Raw genomic sequence first — 17,996 nt, forward strand, 5'->3', positions numbered from 1 at the left:
TCTACGTGACTGGCTAGTGAAGTAAACAGCAAAGAGTTGCACTACGGCACTTCGACACTACCGAAGGATGTTTCATCGTTTTATGCAATCAGAAGACTGACGCATTTTAAAAGATTATGGGTAAATCATTAGCCCTAAACAGAATGAAAAACAAAATGAAAACAAAATGTGATGTCAAGTCTTAATAAAAAGTTCTTACTGGACTATAAAATTGAAGGAACAAATTTTATTAGCTCTATTAAAACCATCTGGTTTAAAAAAACATATTTCACTTCAGTTAACATGCTTGGGATACACACATGAAATGTGTAATGAGAATATTGAAATAAAATCCCTTAAAATTTTCAATCATACTCAATCTAGAAAAAACACTTCGAAATACATATTTAATAATAGCTGTTTTTTTATGTGCACATAATATTTTTTTTCTTTGTCAAAATGTTGTTCCGTTCTCGTTTGCTGCTTCTAAATTATATCAGTATAATATACCATAAGCATATTCATATCAGCACACTGGAGTAAGCGCACTTGTTTAACTAGCTCCCTCTGCTGGCATTACATTGATTTCATAAGAACGTTACGTTTTATTTATACCTAATATCGAGTTTAAAATTATCTAAATAATTAAACCACCCTTGATTTATTAAACTGGCTCAGGGTGATCATGATTTTTTTACACTATAGTAACTCAACCACTAAATGAAGTCTGTGAAACAAAAACAACTAAACACAATGTATCATTTTATTTTTATTTTTTACTTACAAAAATTAACAATAAATGGTAATGTGCAATGGTAATATTCTAAACAAGACAATACTACTGAAAGGCAAATTCAGAGTTATCAAATGCTTATTTACATAATCACTTTTGCTTCCACACTAGTAAGAAACCACAGCAGGTCATAAAGCATCATAGTCATCCTCATCTTCATGTTTCCTCTTTAGAGACGTGGAGTCACTAGATGAATTCTGCGACACCATATTGGTAGTAATGAGGATGTTCTTGGAGCCGATGAGAGAGGGATTGATGAGGACATTCTGAACCGTGGGAGTGGTAGGAGTAGCTGTGAATCAAAACAAATTAAATAATTCATAATTCACTACATGTTCTTACAGACTGTCGTGTTTTTATTTCTCTTACAGTACCTGTCAAAAGTAATTTTTTTGTAAAATGTTTGAGTCTCTCAGTAATATTGTGAAATATTAAAAAAATGAAAAAGAACAGGTTTATACTTGAATATATTTAAAAATTTTATTTATACCAGCATCATTACTCCAGTCTTCAGTGTCACATGACTCTTCAGAAACCATTTTAATATGCTGATTTGGTGCTCAAACTACATTTATTGTTATTATTACTATCAATGTTGAAAACAGTTTTACTGCTTAAGGAACACGCCACCGTTTTTTAAAATAGACTACATAACTTATTGCAATAACTTTAATAATAAACAACTAATAACTTATTGTGGCCTGCGTATTCACAACGAGTACAAATAGCAATGCAGATTAAGACTAGGCGATTTCTTAGGCAGATATTGTCTTGGAACTATATTGGGGTGAAGCCCAGGCGAAGCACTGCTACTTGGGCGCAGAGATATCATGTGTGATGATTGGTTCAGGTGTTGCGTGATATCTCTGCGCCCAAGTACCAGTTGGATTCCATTCATTATGCTAAGCTAAGCTAGCGGCAGCACTGCCAGACTAAGACAATACATGCATGCACTGAGACAAAAATGCGTTTGCCCACCTATCTAAACGTAGGAAAGACGGTGAATAACCCCCATTTCAAAAAACGATGGAGTGTTCCTTTAACATTTTTGTGGAAATGGTTTTTTCAAGATTCTTTGCCAAATAAAAAGTTGACAAACACAGTCGGTTATCTCGGTCAACGTAAACAGCAAGTAAAGAAATCACTTGTGCATTTCAGATCTGTGTATTAACGTGAAAGCAGTGTAATATACAGTACTTACTGCTATATATGCTGTTAATATGAATCAAATAATAAAAAGAAAAACAGAAAATAATTCACTGCTCTTGATTGAATAACCAGAGCTTTACGTTTCTTACTCGAATGCTGCTGTTAAATGCTCTGTCGAGGAGATAAACATGGCAGACTGTATACAGTTCACTGAGGGAAGGAGCTATGTTGGAATGGTATCATGGTTTCCACAAAAATGTTAATTAGCAAAAACTGTTTTCAAAATTTATAATGATAATAATAAGAAATGTTTCTTGAGCAGCAAATCAGCATATTAGAATGAAGGATCATGTGACACTGAAGCCTGGAGTAATGACGCTGAAAATACAGCTTTGCATTCCAGGAATAAATTAAATTTTTAACTGTAATACTATTTCACAATATTACTTTTTTTACTGTATTTTTTACAGTAATAATCAATGCTGACACTCAGCATTGTGAGCATAAGAGAAAAAGAAAAAAAGTTTCCAAACTTTTGACAGGTACTGTAGCTCAATTAATAGCTTAACTTTTGACTGATCTGGCACAAAATCTTCCACATGGTCCTTAATATACAAGCAGATCATAAAAGGGGACTGCTTGTTCCAAGGTGGAAACTGGTACCTGATTTGACAGAGGCAGTCTGTGAGTTGGGAATCTGAACGGTGAAGCGCTGGCCGGTCAGTGACACAGGTGTTCCCACTTTGGTCCCCACTGTCTGCACTGATGGAGTACCTGAAAAACACAACGAGGATCCTGAAAATTGAGTTTTAGATTTTGCTCGTTCACCAATGAGAACAAAGGAAAACTACTAATAGCTCTTGTGTATTATTGTGCATCTACGAATAGCTCAATGAATGTATGCTGGAAATCGCGAGCATGCAAACTCAGTGCGTTTAGATGCTAGAGATGTTTAAGTTTATACAGAAAGTATTTGGAATAACTGACCAAGAGTTGGAGTGCTTGGCCTACTGGACACTGCTCCCATGCTCAACCGCGGCACTGTTATCCTGCCCGTGGACGAAGACACCTAAACATGCAAATCAGAACCATGTCAGGCGCAACATTTTCATCTGTTTGTTTCATGTGAAGAACCAGGATTTCACAGTCTAGAAAAACCTGGATATGAAGAATCACAATCACGTTTGTTATAGTCTAACTAAAACCACAAAAAAACATTCATTACTTGAAATAAGACCTAACCTGAAAAAAATTTTTTTTTACAAATATAATAGCAACAAAATGACTGAAACCATATATATATAATATATATATATATATATATATAATAAATATGAATAAAACTATAATAGTATTTCAAAGATACTAAAATAACGCTGGTTACTTGGAAAGGCCATGTAAATTATTAAAATACCATATGCATTTAAAGCTGCCGCTAGCAAGATTTTTTTGATCATATTCACTGAAACCGAAGCTATGCTCCGACAGAACAACATAAATCAGCCAGTTTTAGAAAAAAAACCCGAGCTTCTACCTCCACCTGGAGCCTGATATTTGTTTTGCAAAAATCCACCGCTCCCGGTTCTTCTGGTCCAGTCAGCACAGGGGGGTGTGAGATATGGCTGTCAATCACAGTTCGTGCACACGCCACAGATCCCCCCTCCCCCCTCGCGCACGTTACAATATCACATGCACACGCCTGAAGGTCGCAGGTGTGTTGGATTGTGCGAAGCGTGATGGCCGAGAGAAAATCTACTAACAAGCGTCCAATTCCTCGGTTAACATCCAGAGCTAGGAGGTCCAAAACAACCAAGGAAAAGAAAACATGGTAAGTACTCCATGGTGTTGATCGATGCTGAAGAGACGGGCGCGCGTTCATAGAAAATCTGGTGCACACTAGGGATGTTAACCGATGACCGCTTGACCGATGGTTGACCGTATTAACGTTAACCGATCAAAGTTGTTGGTAGTCGGTTAAAAAAAAAAAAAGTGATCTCTAAATCAGTCTATTATAGACAGTGGACTAAACGCTACTACAGTTAGCCGTCACATTCCAAGATCTTTTTGTGTGAAGTGAACAAATCCCTCTCACTCAATTTTTCATAACTCGCCCGTTTGTACTTAACGTTAATAAACCAATAAAAACATTCGGCGCGAGCCGCGAGGTCACAGGGTTTGGGTTCGCGCGCTCACAAGGATTGCGAAAAGTAAAGGCTACAGGCTAACACACTCGTGGTTAGAGCCAGAGCAGACGACGGGAGGAAGCGTGCAGAAAATAGTAGTGTGTGGGACCATTTCACCAAACAGAATGCCAGATGTAACGTAAGTTGCAACTTGTGTGATAAAGTGCTTAAATATGAAAATACATTACAAATACATTTCAGTGGTAACAGATAAGGTGATGATGATCATAATCTTTCTTTATTATTGTTAGCACTACCTCAAACTAAAGCGGCGTCTCTTCGGTTCGGAGCTGTCATTTTCTGAAATGAGCCGCGGCAATGTTTCAAATTAGCTTAATGCTAGACAAACGCCTTTATTTTCAACGCGATCACCTTGTACCCAAACCATTTCGAAACTAAGGAGCCATTTGTCCGCCGATTACATACAAGCTCCTCGGCGCCGCGTTTGCGGGACTTATGTTTCACGCTGTTGGGGATTTTAAAAAAGTGACGTGAGTGGAAGGGCGGCGCCACCGCGTGTGTGTGTGTGTGAGCGGGAGGCAGAGCGGCGAAGAGATGCGACAGAGTTGTGAAATTCCAGGCGCGGCTCGAAATGGCTGTTATTTCAAATAGCGTAGCATATTTTAAACTAATCGGTTAACCGGTTTCAACCAGCTAATGAGGCTCGGTGGTCGGTCAAGAATTTTTTAGTTTTCGCCATCCCTAGTGCACACGCACTGACGAGCACAAACTCGATGGGAGGGTGCTCGGTGGTTGTGGGGGAGGGGCATGCGAGTGGGGGAGGGGCATGAGAGTTGTAAACATTCAAAACTTTGGCTAAGTCCACTCAATCTGCCAGACCTGCTGACTGCAGCTTTAAATAATTAAATCTATAGAGTGTATATATTCATGTGATGCAGTCACATTTACAATTTTTCTGTGAATTCCAGATTTTGCAATCATGTGAATTTTCCATGTTGGCCAACAAAGTTGCTTGATTTGAAAGTGACGACTTTGTGAGCAGTGCTTTTTACATACACTATAGATGGACCTTTTCCCCCACAAACTTTGACTGAAAATTGTGACTACACTTTTGTAATTAGAAGTCACAAATTAGACTACACAAATTAGAAGTCAACTTGACAAAGGTGGTGTTGTTGGAGCTGTGTTTTTAGACTTAAAGGCATTTGACACAGTGAATCACAACTATTTAATGTCAAAACTTCAGAATTTTAATTTATCAGATGCTGCCTTGATGTGGATGAAATCATACCTCAGTAATAGAAGTCAATGCACAAGAGTGGCCGATAAATGCTCTTCATTTGCTAGCTGTCCTACGGGGGTTCCTCAGGGGTCAATTTTAGGACCGATTTTATTTAGTATTTATATTAATGATCTGCCTCAAGTATGTCCAGGTGTAAATGTTATAATGTATGCAGATGATACTGTGCTTTTTACTCATGCAAGAACCAAAGAACTAGCTGCTAGCAAACTGTCAACTGCAATGGTGAAAGTCTCAAATTGGTTGAATGAGTCTTGTTTGTCACTAAATGTAAGTAAAACTGTATGCACGTATTTCACTGCACGAAAACAAAATTCTGTGAATCCAGATATTATATTTAATGGTGAAGCAATTAAATTTGTGACATGTTAAATATTTAGGAATAATAATAGACCAACACCTGTCTTTTAAAAAGCAAGTAAAAAGGGTTATAAATAATGTTAAATTTAATTTGAATAATTTTAAAAACATCAGACACCAGCTCTCTGAATCAGCTGCACTTCTTTTAGTACATACTCTGATTCTCCCTCACTTGTCGTATTGTATAACAACTTGGTCACAAGCAGATGCAACTACCCTTAAGCCTGTGTACTCCCTTCATAAACAAATCATGAAAGTGTTAGATAAAAAACCAAGGGACTACCATCATTGTACAATTTTGAAAAGGTTAAATTTTTTAAGTTTTAATAATTTTGTATTTTATACTGATGTGTGCCTGATGTACAAAATTATTAATAATCTCGCTCCACCCCCTCTTCAGGGATATGTGACCCATAACGGAAGTGCAGGTAGGACTAGAGCATCTGCCAGGGGAGATTTGGTACCGCAGTTCAGAAAAACAGCCTTTGGGCAAAAAGCTTTCTCAGTTAGAGTAGTGGGGCTGTGGAATTCCTTACCTACAAACATTCGAAGCCTCAATAGCTTCTCAATTTTTAAAAATAAGCTTAAGTGCTGGCTACTATCTCAACAGATCTGCAACCATTAATGACTGTGTTGTACATTATCTGTTTTATATTCTGGTTTTAAATTTTATATCTCTTGACCTGTATGTATTGTGATGTTTTATGTTGTTTATGAGTAATGTATGTTATTTTATTTGTTTACCTGCCCAGGGACAGCAGATGTAAACTAGCTATTAGCTAATTCTGGTGCAATTATTTGTAGTTGTGCATTGTCCCTGTAAAAATAAACAATAAAATGAAATGAAATGTAAATTACTTGGGTGAAAAGAGTTGGGATCCCTGAAGAACATTCAGCTTCTAAAACATTTTGAAAACCTTAAAATCATAACAATAATACATATATTTTTTTCTTTCTTTTATTTATCAACAGAAAATAGATAATCCCATAGATTAAAATAAAATAAATTTTGAAAAACAAAACTATGGCTTTGAATATTGTCGTGTATAAAAGGTGAGCATCTGAGCTAAAAAAAAAAGTTGTGTCCAATAACTGTAGAAATAAATCTCAAATATCCACAGATCACCAATTTCAAAACTTTGACCAAATGGACTAAAACTATATATTATCACATATCATCTAAAGTAATACCTTTTTCTGCAGGGACTTCAGTCTGTAGTTTGGTGCGGTGAGACAGTAGCGGTCCGGTGGAAGACGTGGACCTGTGTACGGTTTGATCAGGGGCAAAGGGGTTTGGTTCTTCTGCCTTGCAATGTCCAACAGAAACTGAAACCATGGACCCAAACAGCACTGTTAATTAATTACCAGAAGTCACATACGAGTTATGAATTAATCGTCAAGAGAGACTTACATCTCGTGGCGGAGGAGATGTGAACGACTGATCCACTCGGCACTGGATTGCTAACCTTATGTCATCTGCATCCACACTGGACTTCTTGGCATGCGTGGAATATATTTTTGCATCCTCAATAATAGTGGTTACATATCCTGTAGAAAAAACGTTTAAATGTTATTGGACGATTTACTAGTACGGAAAGGTTATTGCTGGAGTGGGTTAACATTTTCTCTTAAAGCATTTAGCAATATACTTAAAAGTTGGCATGAAGCGGAAGTTGCGATAGTCTTTTCTTCCGTACATCTGAGTGAAGTGGCTTCTTGAACAAGAAAAAACGTAGGGCGGGACGGGACTAGATTGGATTGTTGTGGTTTGCCATTGATGTGATGTGATGTCATGTGAGCGACAGGTTGTCCCGCCCTCGCGCCACTAAACACGTCATCAGAGAAGTGATGTCGTTGCAAGTTATTTTGATTAAAGATTATGAGAGCACATGAATAAATAAATAAATAAAAAATGACTGGCATGGATAAATCATTCATAATAAATGTTCAATGAGCAAATAAGCATTGTCAATTTTGATTTCATTAAAGGCAACCTGACTTACTGTATGTAAACTCCAGCATTTGATTGATCACTCTAGGCTCGTACTCCGTGACCCCCATGTCTTTAAGAATCTGCATCATAACCTTTAAAGATAATAATAATAATAAGCAAAAAAAAGCGAAATATTATGCATAAGTTACTGTATTAGCATCAATTCGACTTTGTTGCAGGTTCTTTGCAGCCCGTGCACATCTTACTTTACATTTGTAAATAAATCATACATGCAAAACATTCATATTCCCAATAAATATGGCAAATTATGACACAACGTGTTAGAACCGCGCCAAATTGAAACTCAAACCACTGCATTACAGTCAGTGGACCAGTTAGCGTGCTAACGCATGTATGTGCACAAAGAAGAACAAGTAAGAGTAATAAAATGTACAGTCACTTTTTAATCATTCTGCTTAAATCGCTATTGGTAAATAACAATAAATGGTGCACAGCACAGAGATAAAACCGTTTGTGATTCATTATTTACCTGTGCATCTTTAGGCACTGTTTTCGGAGACGCCATTTTCACATGAACTCAGCTTCTCCTCCCCTGAAGACTCGGTTCGGTCGTGTTTCAAAACGTACAGAGTCGACTACCTAGACCGCATTTTGGCCACCACGGGCGGTGCCGAAGCAGCGCAGCCACTCGGGATGAAGAAAGGATGAGTGGCGGAGACAAGCAACCAATCACAGAGAGATTCAGCCAACCGTGACGCCCCAAGTGCCTCGACCAACCAATCAGCAGTGGTTTAGACAATCAACGCGCCCAAACTGCAGCACGTGCCTACAGTAATAGAACGTCTGAATCATTTCTGCGAATCGGTTCTTTTGAACAGTTCGTTTCAAGCAACTGATTTAAAAAAGATAACGTGGTCTCTGACATACCGGCGTGGCATATTACAAGCGTTAAACGTTACATTAGAGCTACATTATGTTTTTAGGTGTTGTTAACGAGAATTTGTACAAATTTCATTTGTCCAAGTTCAATTCGTTACAGTCACGATTTTGAACCTAAATAATTTTGCGTGCAAAATATTTTTGCTCGTTTTGCACTATAATTAGTTCTAATTCATAAACATAAATTAAGTTATATTTCATATAATATAAACATATTTCCAGTACGTTTTATTCCAGACAAAACCCCCAGAAACGCTGGAACTGATTCACTCTGACCCGTCAACGAACAGTTCCGACTCTTAAGAACAATTGTTTCCCGATTCATACATCGCCATTTGAGACACAACCACTGGCACTGACCCTAGTGAAGTCACATCCTCTATATAAACAAAACACACACACACACTAGTTTATTCCAGCTAGCTAGACTCATTACAGTTCCTCTTCAACCGAATACATCTAACATCTGTCAGTACATTTACTGTAGTTTTCCCCTGTTAACGGGAAAAACATGGCTCGGAAATTATCTAGCTCTGCTTTATTTAGTGATGTTGAAATCTAAGCTGTTTGTTTTTCTTTCGTTTTACGGTGAACAAATCACTGAACCTTTTATTTTTGACCGTGTCCTCAGTTCGAGGTGTCTTGTGATTCGCTGCTGCTTATGTATTTATTAATCAAGTCGTCTTTAACTGTAACGTTAGTGTTATTAGGAGTTTTCACTGGCACATCAGTGTGGATTGCTAACTGAACCATTAGCCACCCAGTTACAGTGTTCATCTGTCAGTAAAGTCGTCCTGAAGTCCCGTCAACTGATACACAGGTGAGTGAAGCATATGAGAAGGCCAACAAACCTAGTGTGTTTCATATGGATAATATTTTTGCTTGATAAACTGAAACTGCGCATTAGCCAAAGCTAGCTCTGATTTCTTCCACTACAACACTTTAAGCATACATTAAAAAGCATACTATTTATGTCGAAAGTAATATACATAAATGCTATATCTGAACGTAATGTTCTCGGACACTTGAAAATGTTAATGTTGAAAATATAATTTAAATTTATATGAAATAACGTTACTCTTCAATGTAACCAACTGTGCTTTTTGGCATACTTAAGTTCATCTTTATATGTAATTAAGTAAAATATGATTAAAGTGTACTGCGTGATGTAACGTTACTGATAAGCTTTTTTTTGTTTTGTTTTTAAACATTTGTCATTTGTTTAAATTCCTTTATAATTACACATTTGTAATAATGAGGTTGATATTTTCTTTATTTAAAATGAACTTTAAATGTGAAATCGAATAATAATCGGATAACATCAAGTACTTAACATGTCAAATGTGCTTTATCATCTTAGTCAACACATCAAAATAAGTATACTACTTAAACACAGCGAAACATTTAAAATGTATTTTAAAGAAAAACGTTTAATTTGACATTATTGCAAAGTGTACTTTTTAAAGCTGTACTTAAGCGTATTAAGAAACAGTCATGTACGTTTACTCACTTAAGTGGCTTTTATTCATTAATATTATATTACTGAAAGTAAAATTTATTTAAAAAAAAATATACCTTCAAGATTTGAAGTACACTACAAGTGCACATTCAAAACAATTAAGCACCCTTCATTTTCAAAATAGATATCCTGTACATATTTACAGTATATATATTATGTCTACACAATGAACTCAAGGTTTTTTGCTTTTCTTTTTTTTCTAGTGTCTTTTTCTACAAACCCAAACAATCATGACTGCCATGCGAGTGGACGCTAAGGTGGTCATGCTGGGCAAGGAGAGTGTGGGTAAAACCAGCCTGGTGGAGAGATACGTACATCGCCGCTTTCTTGTTGGACCTTATCAAAATGTAAGTATGCGTTTGCAAAGAAACCTGAAGAAGTAATTAGTTATGGTCATTAGGGCCATAACTAATACATCTTCTGAGATTGTTTGTTTTCAGTAAAGACATTTTTGTGTAAGATGTACATCTGCCTGGGTATCAGTTAGATACTGGGTATCAGTGCCACATAAACCAGCTGCACAGGTAAAGCCACCTTCCTTCCACTGATGTCAATGATCTGATATGATGTTGCTAGCCTTGACGACGTGTTCATTTGTTTTTGTCTCATTAAGACTATAGGGGCTGCGTTTGTTGCAAAAGCCCTCAATGTCAGTGACAAAGTGGTAACGCTGGGAATATGGGTAAGTGCTGTTACTTGGGTCTTAATATACATTGTGGACCACTTATTAGTGACGTCATGTGTTTTCTTTCATCTCAGGACACTGCTGGGTCTGAACGTTATGAGGCCATGAGCAGAATCTATTACAGAGGAGCCCGTGCTGCCATCGTCTGCTATGGTATATCCCTCTCTCACAGTTTGACATGGAAAGTGGCTTTTTTTTTGTGGAAATAATGCAGGATGTTCCAGCTAGTCTAGCAGTCAGGTGACGGTGAGCAAGGAAACGGCTCATACTTGCTCACTCTGTGTCCTTACAGTAGTTGCCAGTCCTGCAAGGCAGTTTGTGTGTTTGGTTCAAATAAGTTAATGAGGCTGCTTAAAAGTTTGGAAGACAAAAAAAAAAAAGGCTTAGGGGCTGTCAAAGTTAAAATGTGTTAATATAACGAAATATTAATTAATTATTTTTTTGTCCTTTTTTTGACTGGTCTAATATGTTTTTATACTATTTTATAATCATATATATATATATATATATATATATATATATATATATATATATATATATATATATATATAGTGCCAATCAAAAGTTTGGAAATATTACAATTTAAAGTAATGGATTTCTATTTTAATATCCTTTAAAATCTCATTTATGTATGTGATGCAAAGCTTAATTTTTCATTGTCCTTTGATATTTCAGAAATCATTGTAACATGCTGATTTATTATCAATGTTGGATACAGTTGTGTGGCTTATTATTTTTAGGAACCTGTGATACTTTTTTCAGGGTTCATTGATTAATAAAAAGTGGAAAAGAACAGCATTTATTCAAAATAGAAATCTTTTCTAACAATAAAACATCTTATTTTTAATCAAATTAACACATCCTTGCTGAATAAAAGTATTCATTTATTTCAACAAAAAAGGAAAGAAAGAACAAATTACTGACCCCAAAGTTTTGAACGGCAGTGTATATTGTTCCAAAAGATTTCTAATCTAATTAAATGCTGTTCTTTTTTCACTTTTTATTCATCAAAGTATCCTGAAAAAAAGTATCACAGGTTATAAAAAAAATATTAAGCAGCACAACTGTTTCCAACATTGACAATAAATCAGCATATTAGAATGATTTCTGAAAGATCATGTGACACGAGACTGTAGTAATGATGCTGATTGAAAACCATTATTTTTCATTATTTCTGTATGTTTGTGGAAATAAATGCAGGCTTGATGAGCATTTCTCTTACATTATAAATTAGTTCGTATTTAAAAAAAACTGGGATCTGAGTGAGGTTTTTTATGGTTTTGAAAGAAGGCTGCATTTATTTAATTAAAAATACAGTAAAAAAACAACAATAATATTGTGAAATATTATTATGATTTAAAGTAACAGATATTTTGTTACAATGTTTTGTTTCATATGTTACAAATGTCAATTTGAAGAGTCCTTGCTGAATGAAAAAAACTTTTGTATGGTAGTGTACATGGAAATAATCATAAGAAAATGAGTCCCTTGCAAGAGAAAAGTTGGAAAACATTAAATTTTGATCTTAAAGGGGGGGTACAATGGTGTTTCATATATTCAGAGTTGTTTACAGTGTTAAAAAGATGGATTCTCATGCTAATAATGGCCAAAGTTTGAAAAGTTATTTTGAACGAATAACAGAGAATTTCTGTGCTGAAAATCATACTTCCGGGTTGCAACACGTTTCGGCTGGTTTTTTTCTATCGTAGGTCTAATGACGTAGACCAGAGTGGAACTCCTTATATGAGCATTGCTCTCGGAAAAGCGCGTTCACGCACACGTCGACCAGAGGAGAGAAAGACCGCGCTCATCGACGCGCTACTACCGGAAATCATCATCAGCAGCGCTAAATAGGAATGGTTGATGTCAAGAATGTCTCCAAAAAAGTGTGTTTTGGGATGTGAGGGAAAGTTTACCTTGTTCAGCTTCCCAATGAACCCAGTGTTACTGGAACAGTGGATGCAGTTTGTATGTTGTGGATGCTCCCGCTTGACTCTATAGCTCCGCCCACGCCCAGAATCAAGGACCTCGGCTTTTTCCGGATAGAATCGGAAAGCTGTATTTTTATTTTATAAATATGATGAAACTAAAGACTTTTTGGAGATATGAAGGACGCACTATTACTCTATAGGTACTCAAGATTAACATGAGATTGACTGAAACTAAGTATTTTACCCCCCCTTTAAATATGTGGTATTTTTACTTTTGCTCTTAGATCTGACTGACAGCAGCAGTTTTAAAAGGGCCAGGTTCTGGGTGAAGGAGTTACAGAACTGTGAAGAGGTAAAACATACCCACGTCTCACAACAACAGGAACACCTTAAGACCATCCAGCACAACTTCACTGACGCATTATTGTATTTTCAGCACTGCAAGATATATTTGTGTGGTACCAAGAGTGACCTCATTGAAGCCGATCGAAGTGTGCGGCAAGTAGACTACCATGATGTTCAAGACTTTGCAGAAGGTAAGCATGAATTTAGTTGCTTTTCGTTTATTTTTTATTTTTCATGCAACCATTGCAAAACAATTTGAAAAAAACTAACTTTTATTTGCAGAAATTGGTGCTCAACATTTCGAGACCTCCAGCAAAACAGGAAAAAATGTTGGTAAGTGATACTTCAGTGTATCTGCTCTGTCGAGCACTACTTATGTGTGACGTGTGGCAATTACATACCGAGAAGTTTCACTTCTTGATTTTTTTTATATTCCCGTACAGATGAGGTGTTTCAGAAGGTGGCTGATGATTTCAGTAGCTGTGCTTTAGAGTTCATGCAAGGTGGGAATTTGTCGCAAAATAAATCTTTCAAAAACACATTTTTTCACACCGTACACCTGGTCCTGTGTGCTTCAGGTACATCAGCTAACAAATGTAGCACTCTGTCAGTTACTTGATGCTTAGCATAGGCATGAAAAAGCACAGAAACTTCACTACAATGACCTTGGTAAACTGCTTGTCTTTGTGGGGAAACATTCATGATATCTTAATGTATGTGCAAAGATTTGCAGGCTTTCGAATACCTGCCTAACCAACGTGGGCTTAGATGCCGAAAGACCCGTTCACACCAAGAACGATAACTACCACTTTAAATGCTTGAGCTCTTTAAAGTGAAATGGATTCTGATTGGCTACGTTTACATGCAACCAAATATCTGTTAATAATCGGATTGACGGCTCAATCGGACTGAAAATCCTTCATGTTAGTGATTGAGGTGCTTCACACCTTAATCGATCCCATTGAGCTTGATCCGAATGAAATTTCGATCGGATTGAAAGGGGTGGCTTATTCCTTTTCTAATCCGATCGAGAGAACATGTAAACGCTTGATCGGATTGAAAACCGAAACTGAAAGGACTGCGCATGTGCAATGACGTTGAAATAGCGTAATGAGGTATGACGCGCGGAACGAGCTGTTGAATAAAGTGTCATTCAGTATAAATGAGCGTCCCGTCATTCTAAAATTCTCCTTTCACTCGGCGTCTGTGAAGTGGAGCAGGACAACGTCCCACCAGTCCTTGTTTCGGACTTGTTACGACTGTTTCTTGCTGCAGGGAGAGGCATTTACAGTATACTGCGTGATAAATATAAGCAGCACGGCAAAATGGTTCACATGCTAATTTTCTCCAAATTATGACCAGAAATAGATAAATATTAAGTCTGCTGTTTAAAACAAATAAAGAACCAATGTAGGAGAATGGTTATTATGCACAAACAGCGGGAAACTGTAAATTCGCACAGTGTGCACGTCAAAAAATCTATTCCGATTTGTAGCTTGTGACACATAAACGCACAGATCAACCCGATCACATGTTTAGCGTTCATGTAAACGCTACATTCAGATTTATCAATTGGAATGAATCCGATTGAAACAAAAGTTGTGCATGTAAACAGTGTTTTCATCGTTCATTAGCTGGAAAAAATGCTCTGAAAGTGATTCCAACGATAGCAGTTATTGTCCTTGGTGTGAACGGGCCTTAATAGTTATTTTATTATAACAGATTTTTACTCCTATTCACCAAATTTTTTGTAAATGTTCTACATTATTGATTAAACACATTTTGCTTTGATTGACACTGCAATTTCCAAAGCTTTTGATGCATCAAATTCTGAATGCATTTTATTTACGAATCCCATTAAAGCAAGTAAATAATAATAGGAATAGAATTGCTCAAATAATGTGATATTGTCTATTTTTATTTTATTTATTTATTTGGTATTTATCCTCACAGAAGAGAAGGGGGTGGATCTCGAGCAAAAGAAGGACTCTTATTTTGACAACTGCTGCCATAACTGACCTATCACAGGAAAAACTGCTGTATCATATGATCTATTCTGGGATGACTGGAGGCTCTCTGTCTTTTACACTCCTCAAAGCATCCGCTGGAGTGTTTTGCTCTTTCTTTTTCTTTTCTTTTTTTTTGCTGTGCAGTATGTTGAGATTGGGCTTTTTGAAAACGAAGAAGGTGAAGGATTCTTCCTTTTCTTGTGTTCAAGCAACAGCGTTTTCTTTGTCAGGAACACTTTGTGGACCTGAGAATATTGACTGAAGCAAATATCAACAGTGCATGGCAATCCATTTTACCAAAAAGAAAAAGACACCAAGTTAAGCTTTAGGGACAGACGCCATCGCATGGAGATGATCGTTGCCAATTTTTCACAAACTATGCCTTGAGTGATTCATCACTTTTTATCATTTAAAGTGTCTCCATTTTATAGATCTTTTGAGGATCGTAATGTTTACACCCTTCATTTGTCACGCTGCACTGATGTATGAACAGTTTTGTTGCATACGTCCCACACTAAACTGAAGCTCTTTAAGTTGCAGTTTTCACAGATTCAAACATTTTCTCATGATAAAGGTTTGGATGTTCATGGGGTGGAAAATCACAGAGTAAAAGGCAGTTTCCCATTATTATATTCTTGGATCACAATGATGCTGTCAAAATGGTAAAGGCTAATAACTATAACTATGGTCACTTGAACATTATAATATCAAGGTGATATCTGGAAATATTACTGTGTTTGAAAATCAAGCCCAAGGTTTCCTGTATCATGTTGCCAATTATTTGCAGTCGACTGTTTGACATAATAGATCTATCCTTGCGTTCGAAAAGTGAGTTGATGTGCAGCATTTGATGAATGTGATGTTAATGTTTACAGTTATTTCTCTTATTTAATTTGACATCAATGCAGTTTGGGTAATATATTGTAAACTGGGACACTAACTGTGTGAACTTTACAGCCTTAGTTTGCTCTCAGTTCATATTGTGAATGTATTAAAACCTGTTCAGAGGCCAAAAAAAAGTTTTTTTTTGTGAAAAATTTGAGAGATCCTGATATTGTGCCATTTTCACTGGGCATCCTACAGGAAAGAAGGACCCAATATTAATTTACCATGTTATATTTTACTGTGAGATTACGTGAAGATTGTCACTTAAAAAAAAATGAAAGCATGTGATCTTAAACACCTCATGCATATACTGGCCATTTTTACCAATATGTATCAAAATAGTACAAGCTGTGCAGCCCAAATCATAACAAACGATCAGATATTGTAATAATAAAATATCAAGTGTGCGTGTTCGTGTCAATACTGTAAATTAATCTTTTAACTTTGAGCGGTAATCACCTAAATATTTTTTTTATCAACATATCATATTCATCCTTTGCTGCCTATTCTAAATGCACTCACATATGTAAGTTATTTATTTATTTTTGTTTAAGATATACTCTCACCAAAATAATATGATATTCATTGAATATTCTGTATATATATATATATATACATATACACGCACACATATACATGTATATTGAACGTTATAAAACAGCTTTGTCCCAGTTTTAATAAGAATTAAAGTGAAGATTGAAATCAAATTAGACATTTTCTACACTTTCAGGATCTTTCACACAAAGAAAATGAAATTAGCTGCAAGAGTTTAACATTATGATGTTATTCTCATGACAATTGTCCTGCTAAAATTCTCATTACTGTAATACAGAAATTAAATAATCCTGTCTGGACAATTTTTATGATTACAATCATAAAGTACAGTATAACAAATTCTACCATTATGTGTACTTGGTTTACAATGTAAATAGAATAGTTTTGTGTTACAGTAATGAGAATATTTTTTTGTTGGCTAATTGCATGTGGAAATGTGCCTAATTGTCATGAAATAAATGTTGCAATGCAAAAATTTTTCATTTTCTTTATGTGAAATATAATTCATTTTTATCTGGGGGTGAAATATGACCCTTGACATTTTTTGTGAGATTTAATAGTTTAAATTCCCCACCGATTTGATTACTGACAATAATAATAATGATTACTGGCAAATGCAATAAATAAATGAAATACAATTAAGATCAAACTATATACAGGGAGGTAATAAAAACAGCAGCAAGGATGCAAGAAGTGTGTACTGTTGTTTATTCTGTACAAAGCACTACAGCACAATTAAAATCTCTGACAAGGCAACACATTTTTTCCCCCTTTTGCGTGATAATTTGTCTGAAATATACTGAAGTGGAATGACTCTAGGAGAAGCATGAAAACTATTAAGTTAACAATTCTATACAGGAATACAGTAAAAAAAAAAAAAAAAACTTTAAATGCTGTTCAACATGAAGAAAACTTGATCAGTTAGACGGGGATCAGGAAAATCAGGAGAGGGGATTCAGGAGTGTAGACAACAGGCCAAAAAAAAAAAAACATTTGTCCTATACATTAGCTTCACATATGACGATAGAGGACTAGAAATATGAGCAGTCTCAGTTCAAATTGTATGTTGATTTAACATGAAGTCACCAAATGCCAAAGACTTGACTGGGAGTGTTTACTTCTCCGGATTGCAAAGTCTGTTACTTTCTTTCGCTTAAATGTATAAAAAACATATACAACATGATAAAACATCTCATCTATATGCTTATCTAACTAGACCTCATAGTTGCGCTTTTATAAGGCCGGCATCTTCTGGTTCAATGACTGGTGTGAGTTGGGACAGGACTTCCTGTTTGTTTGAACTTTTTGTAACTGTTGGATGCCGCAAGCGTTTCAAAAATCACACAGTTCACCTTTAAATTCACAGCACAATTTACACCAGAGGATTTGGGGAATATCTGTCTCTTCAATTGATATAATCAATTTAGAGGAAACTTCCTTTGTAAATTG

The 17,996-nt window shown here is 36.0% G+C and overlaps 2 protein-coding genes across 6 annotated transcripts; one reads left to right on the plus strand and one right to left on the minus strand.

Annotated features, from left to right (window-relative positions):
- Positions 1–626: 626 nt before the first annotated feature.
- On the minus strand, positions 627–8,975 carry taf9 (TAF9 RNA polymerase II, TATA box binding protein (TBP)-associated factor). 5 transcript variants are annotated; one of them, XM_079585568.1, is made up of 8 exons: positions 8,844–8,975; positions 8,209–8,505; positions 7,729–7,810; positions 7,137–7,273; positions 6,917–7,051; positions 2,909–2,990; positions 2,585–2,695; positions 627–1,064 (listed from the first exon to the last, which is right to left on the minus strand). In XM_079585568.1, exons 2-8 carry the CDS (start codon positions 8,242–8,244, stop codon positions 901–903), a joined length of 747 nt encoding a protein of 248 aa, XP_079441694.1. In that variant the 5' UTR covers positions 8,245–8,505; positions 8,844–8,975; the 3' UTR covers positions 627–900. The 5 variants fall into 5 exon arrangements, with proteins under 5 accessions (XP_079441694.1, XP_079441693.1, XP_079441692.1 ...); XM_079585567.1 differs by lacking the exon at positions 8,844–8,975 and having other exon boundaries at positions 8,209–8,601; XM_079585566.1 differs by lacking the exon at positions 8,844–8,975 and having other exon boundaries at positions 728–1,064; positions 2,585–2,716; positions 8,209–8,601.
- On the plus strand, positions 8,856–17,306 carry rab24 (RAB24, member RAS oncogene family). Its single transcript, XM_079585570.1, has 9 exons — positions 8,856–9,438; positions 10,341–10,484; positions 10,751–10,819; positions 10,897–10,975; positions 13,038–13,105; positions 13,190–13,289; positions 13,381–13,431; positions 13,542–13,601; positions 15,052–17,306. The coding sequence occupies exons 2-9, from the start codon at positions 10,368–10,370 to the stop codon at positions 15,114–15,116; spliced, it is 609 nt and encodes a 202-aa protein (XP_079441696.1). The 5' UTR covers positions 8,856–9,438; positions 10,341–10,367; the 3' UTR covers positions 15,117–17,306.
- The last annotated feature ends 690 nt before the right edge of the window (positions 17,307–17,996 follow it).

This window comes from Phoxinus phoxinus, assembly GCF_949152265.1.
Source record: "Phoxinus phoxinus genome assembly, chromosome: 17".
Taxonomy (NCBI): domain Eukaryota; kingdom Metazoa; phylum Chordata; class Actinopteri; order Cypriniformes; family Leuciscidae; genus Phoxinus; species Phoxinus phoxinus.

Excerpts from the sequence above, each read along its gene's own strand:
- taf9 (XM_079585564.1), bottom strand. The coding sequence starts at position 7,648 with ATGCCAGTCATTTTTTATTTATTTATTTATTCATGTGCTCTCATAATC. Across the intron at positions 2,991-6,916 it reads TGAAGTCCCTGCAGAAAAAG|GTGTCTTCGTCCACGGGCAG; the intron begins GTATTACTTTAG and ends TTGCATGTTTAG. Across the intron at positions 1,065-2,584 it reads GACTGCCTCTGTCAAATCAG|CTACTCCTACCACTCCCACG; the intron begins GTACCAGTTTCC and ends TTTGATTCACAG.
- rab24 (XM_079585570.1), top strand. The coding sequence starts at position 10,368 with ATGACTGCCATGCGAGTGGACGCTAAGGTGGTCATGCTGGGCAAGGAG. Across the intron at positions 10,485-10,750 it reads TTGTTGGACCTTATCAAAAT|ACTATAGGGGCTGCGTTTGT; the intron begins GTAAGTATGCGT and ends TGTCTCATTAAG. Across the intron at positions 10,820-10,896 it reads TGGTAACGCTGGGAATATGG|GACACTGCTGGGTCTGAACG; the intron begins GTAAGTGCTGTT and ends CTTTCATCTCAG.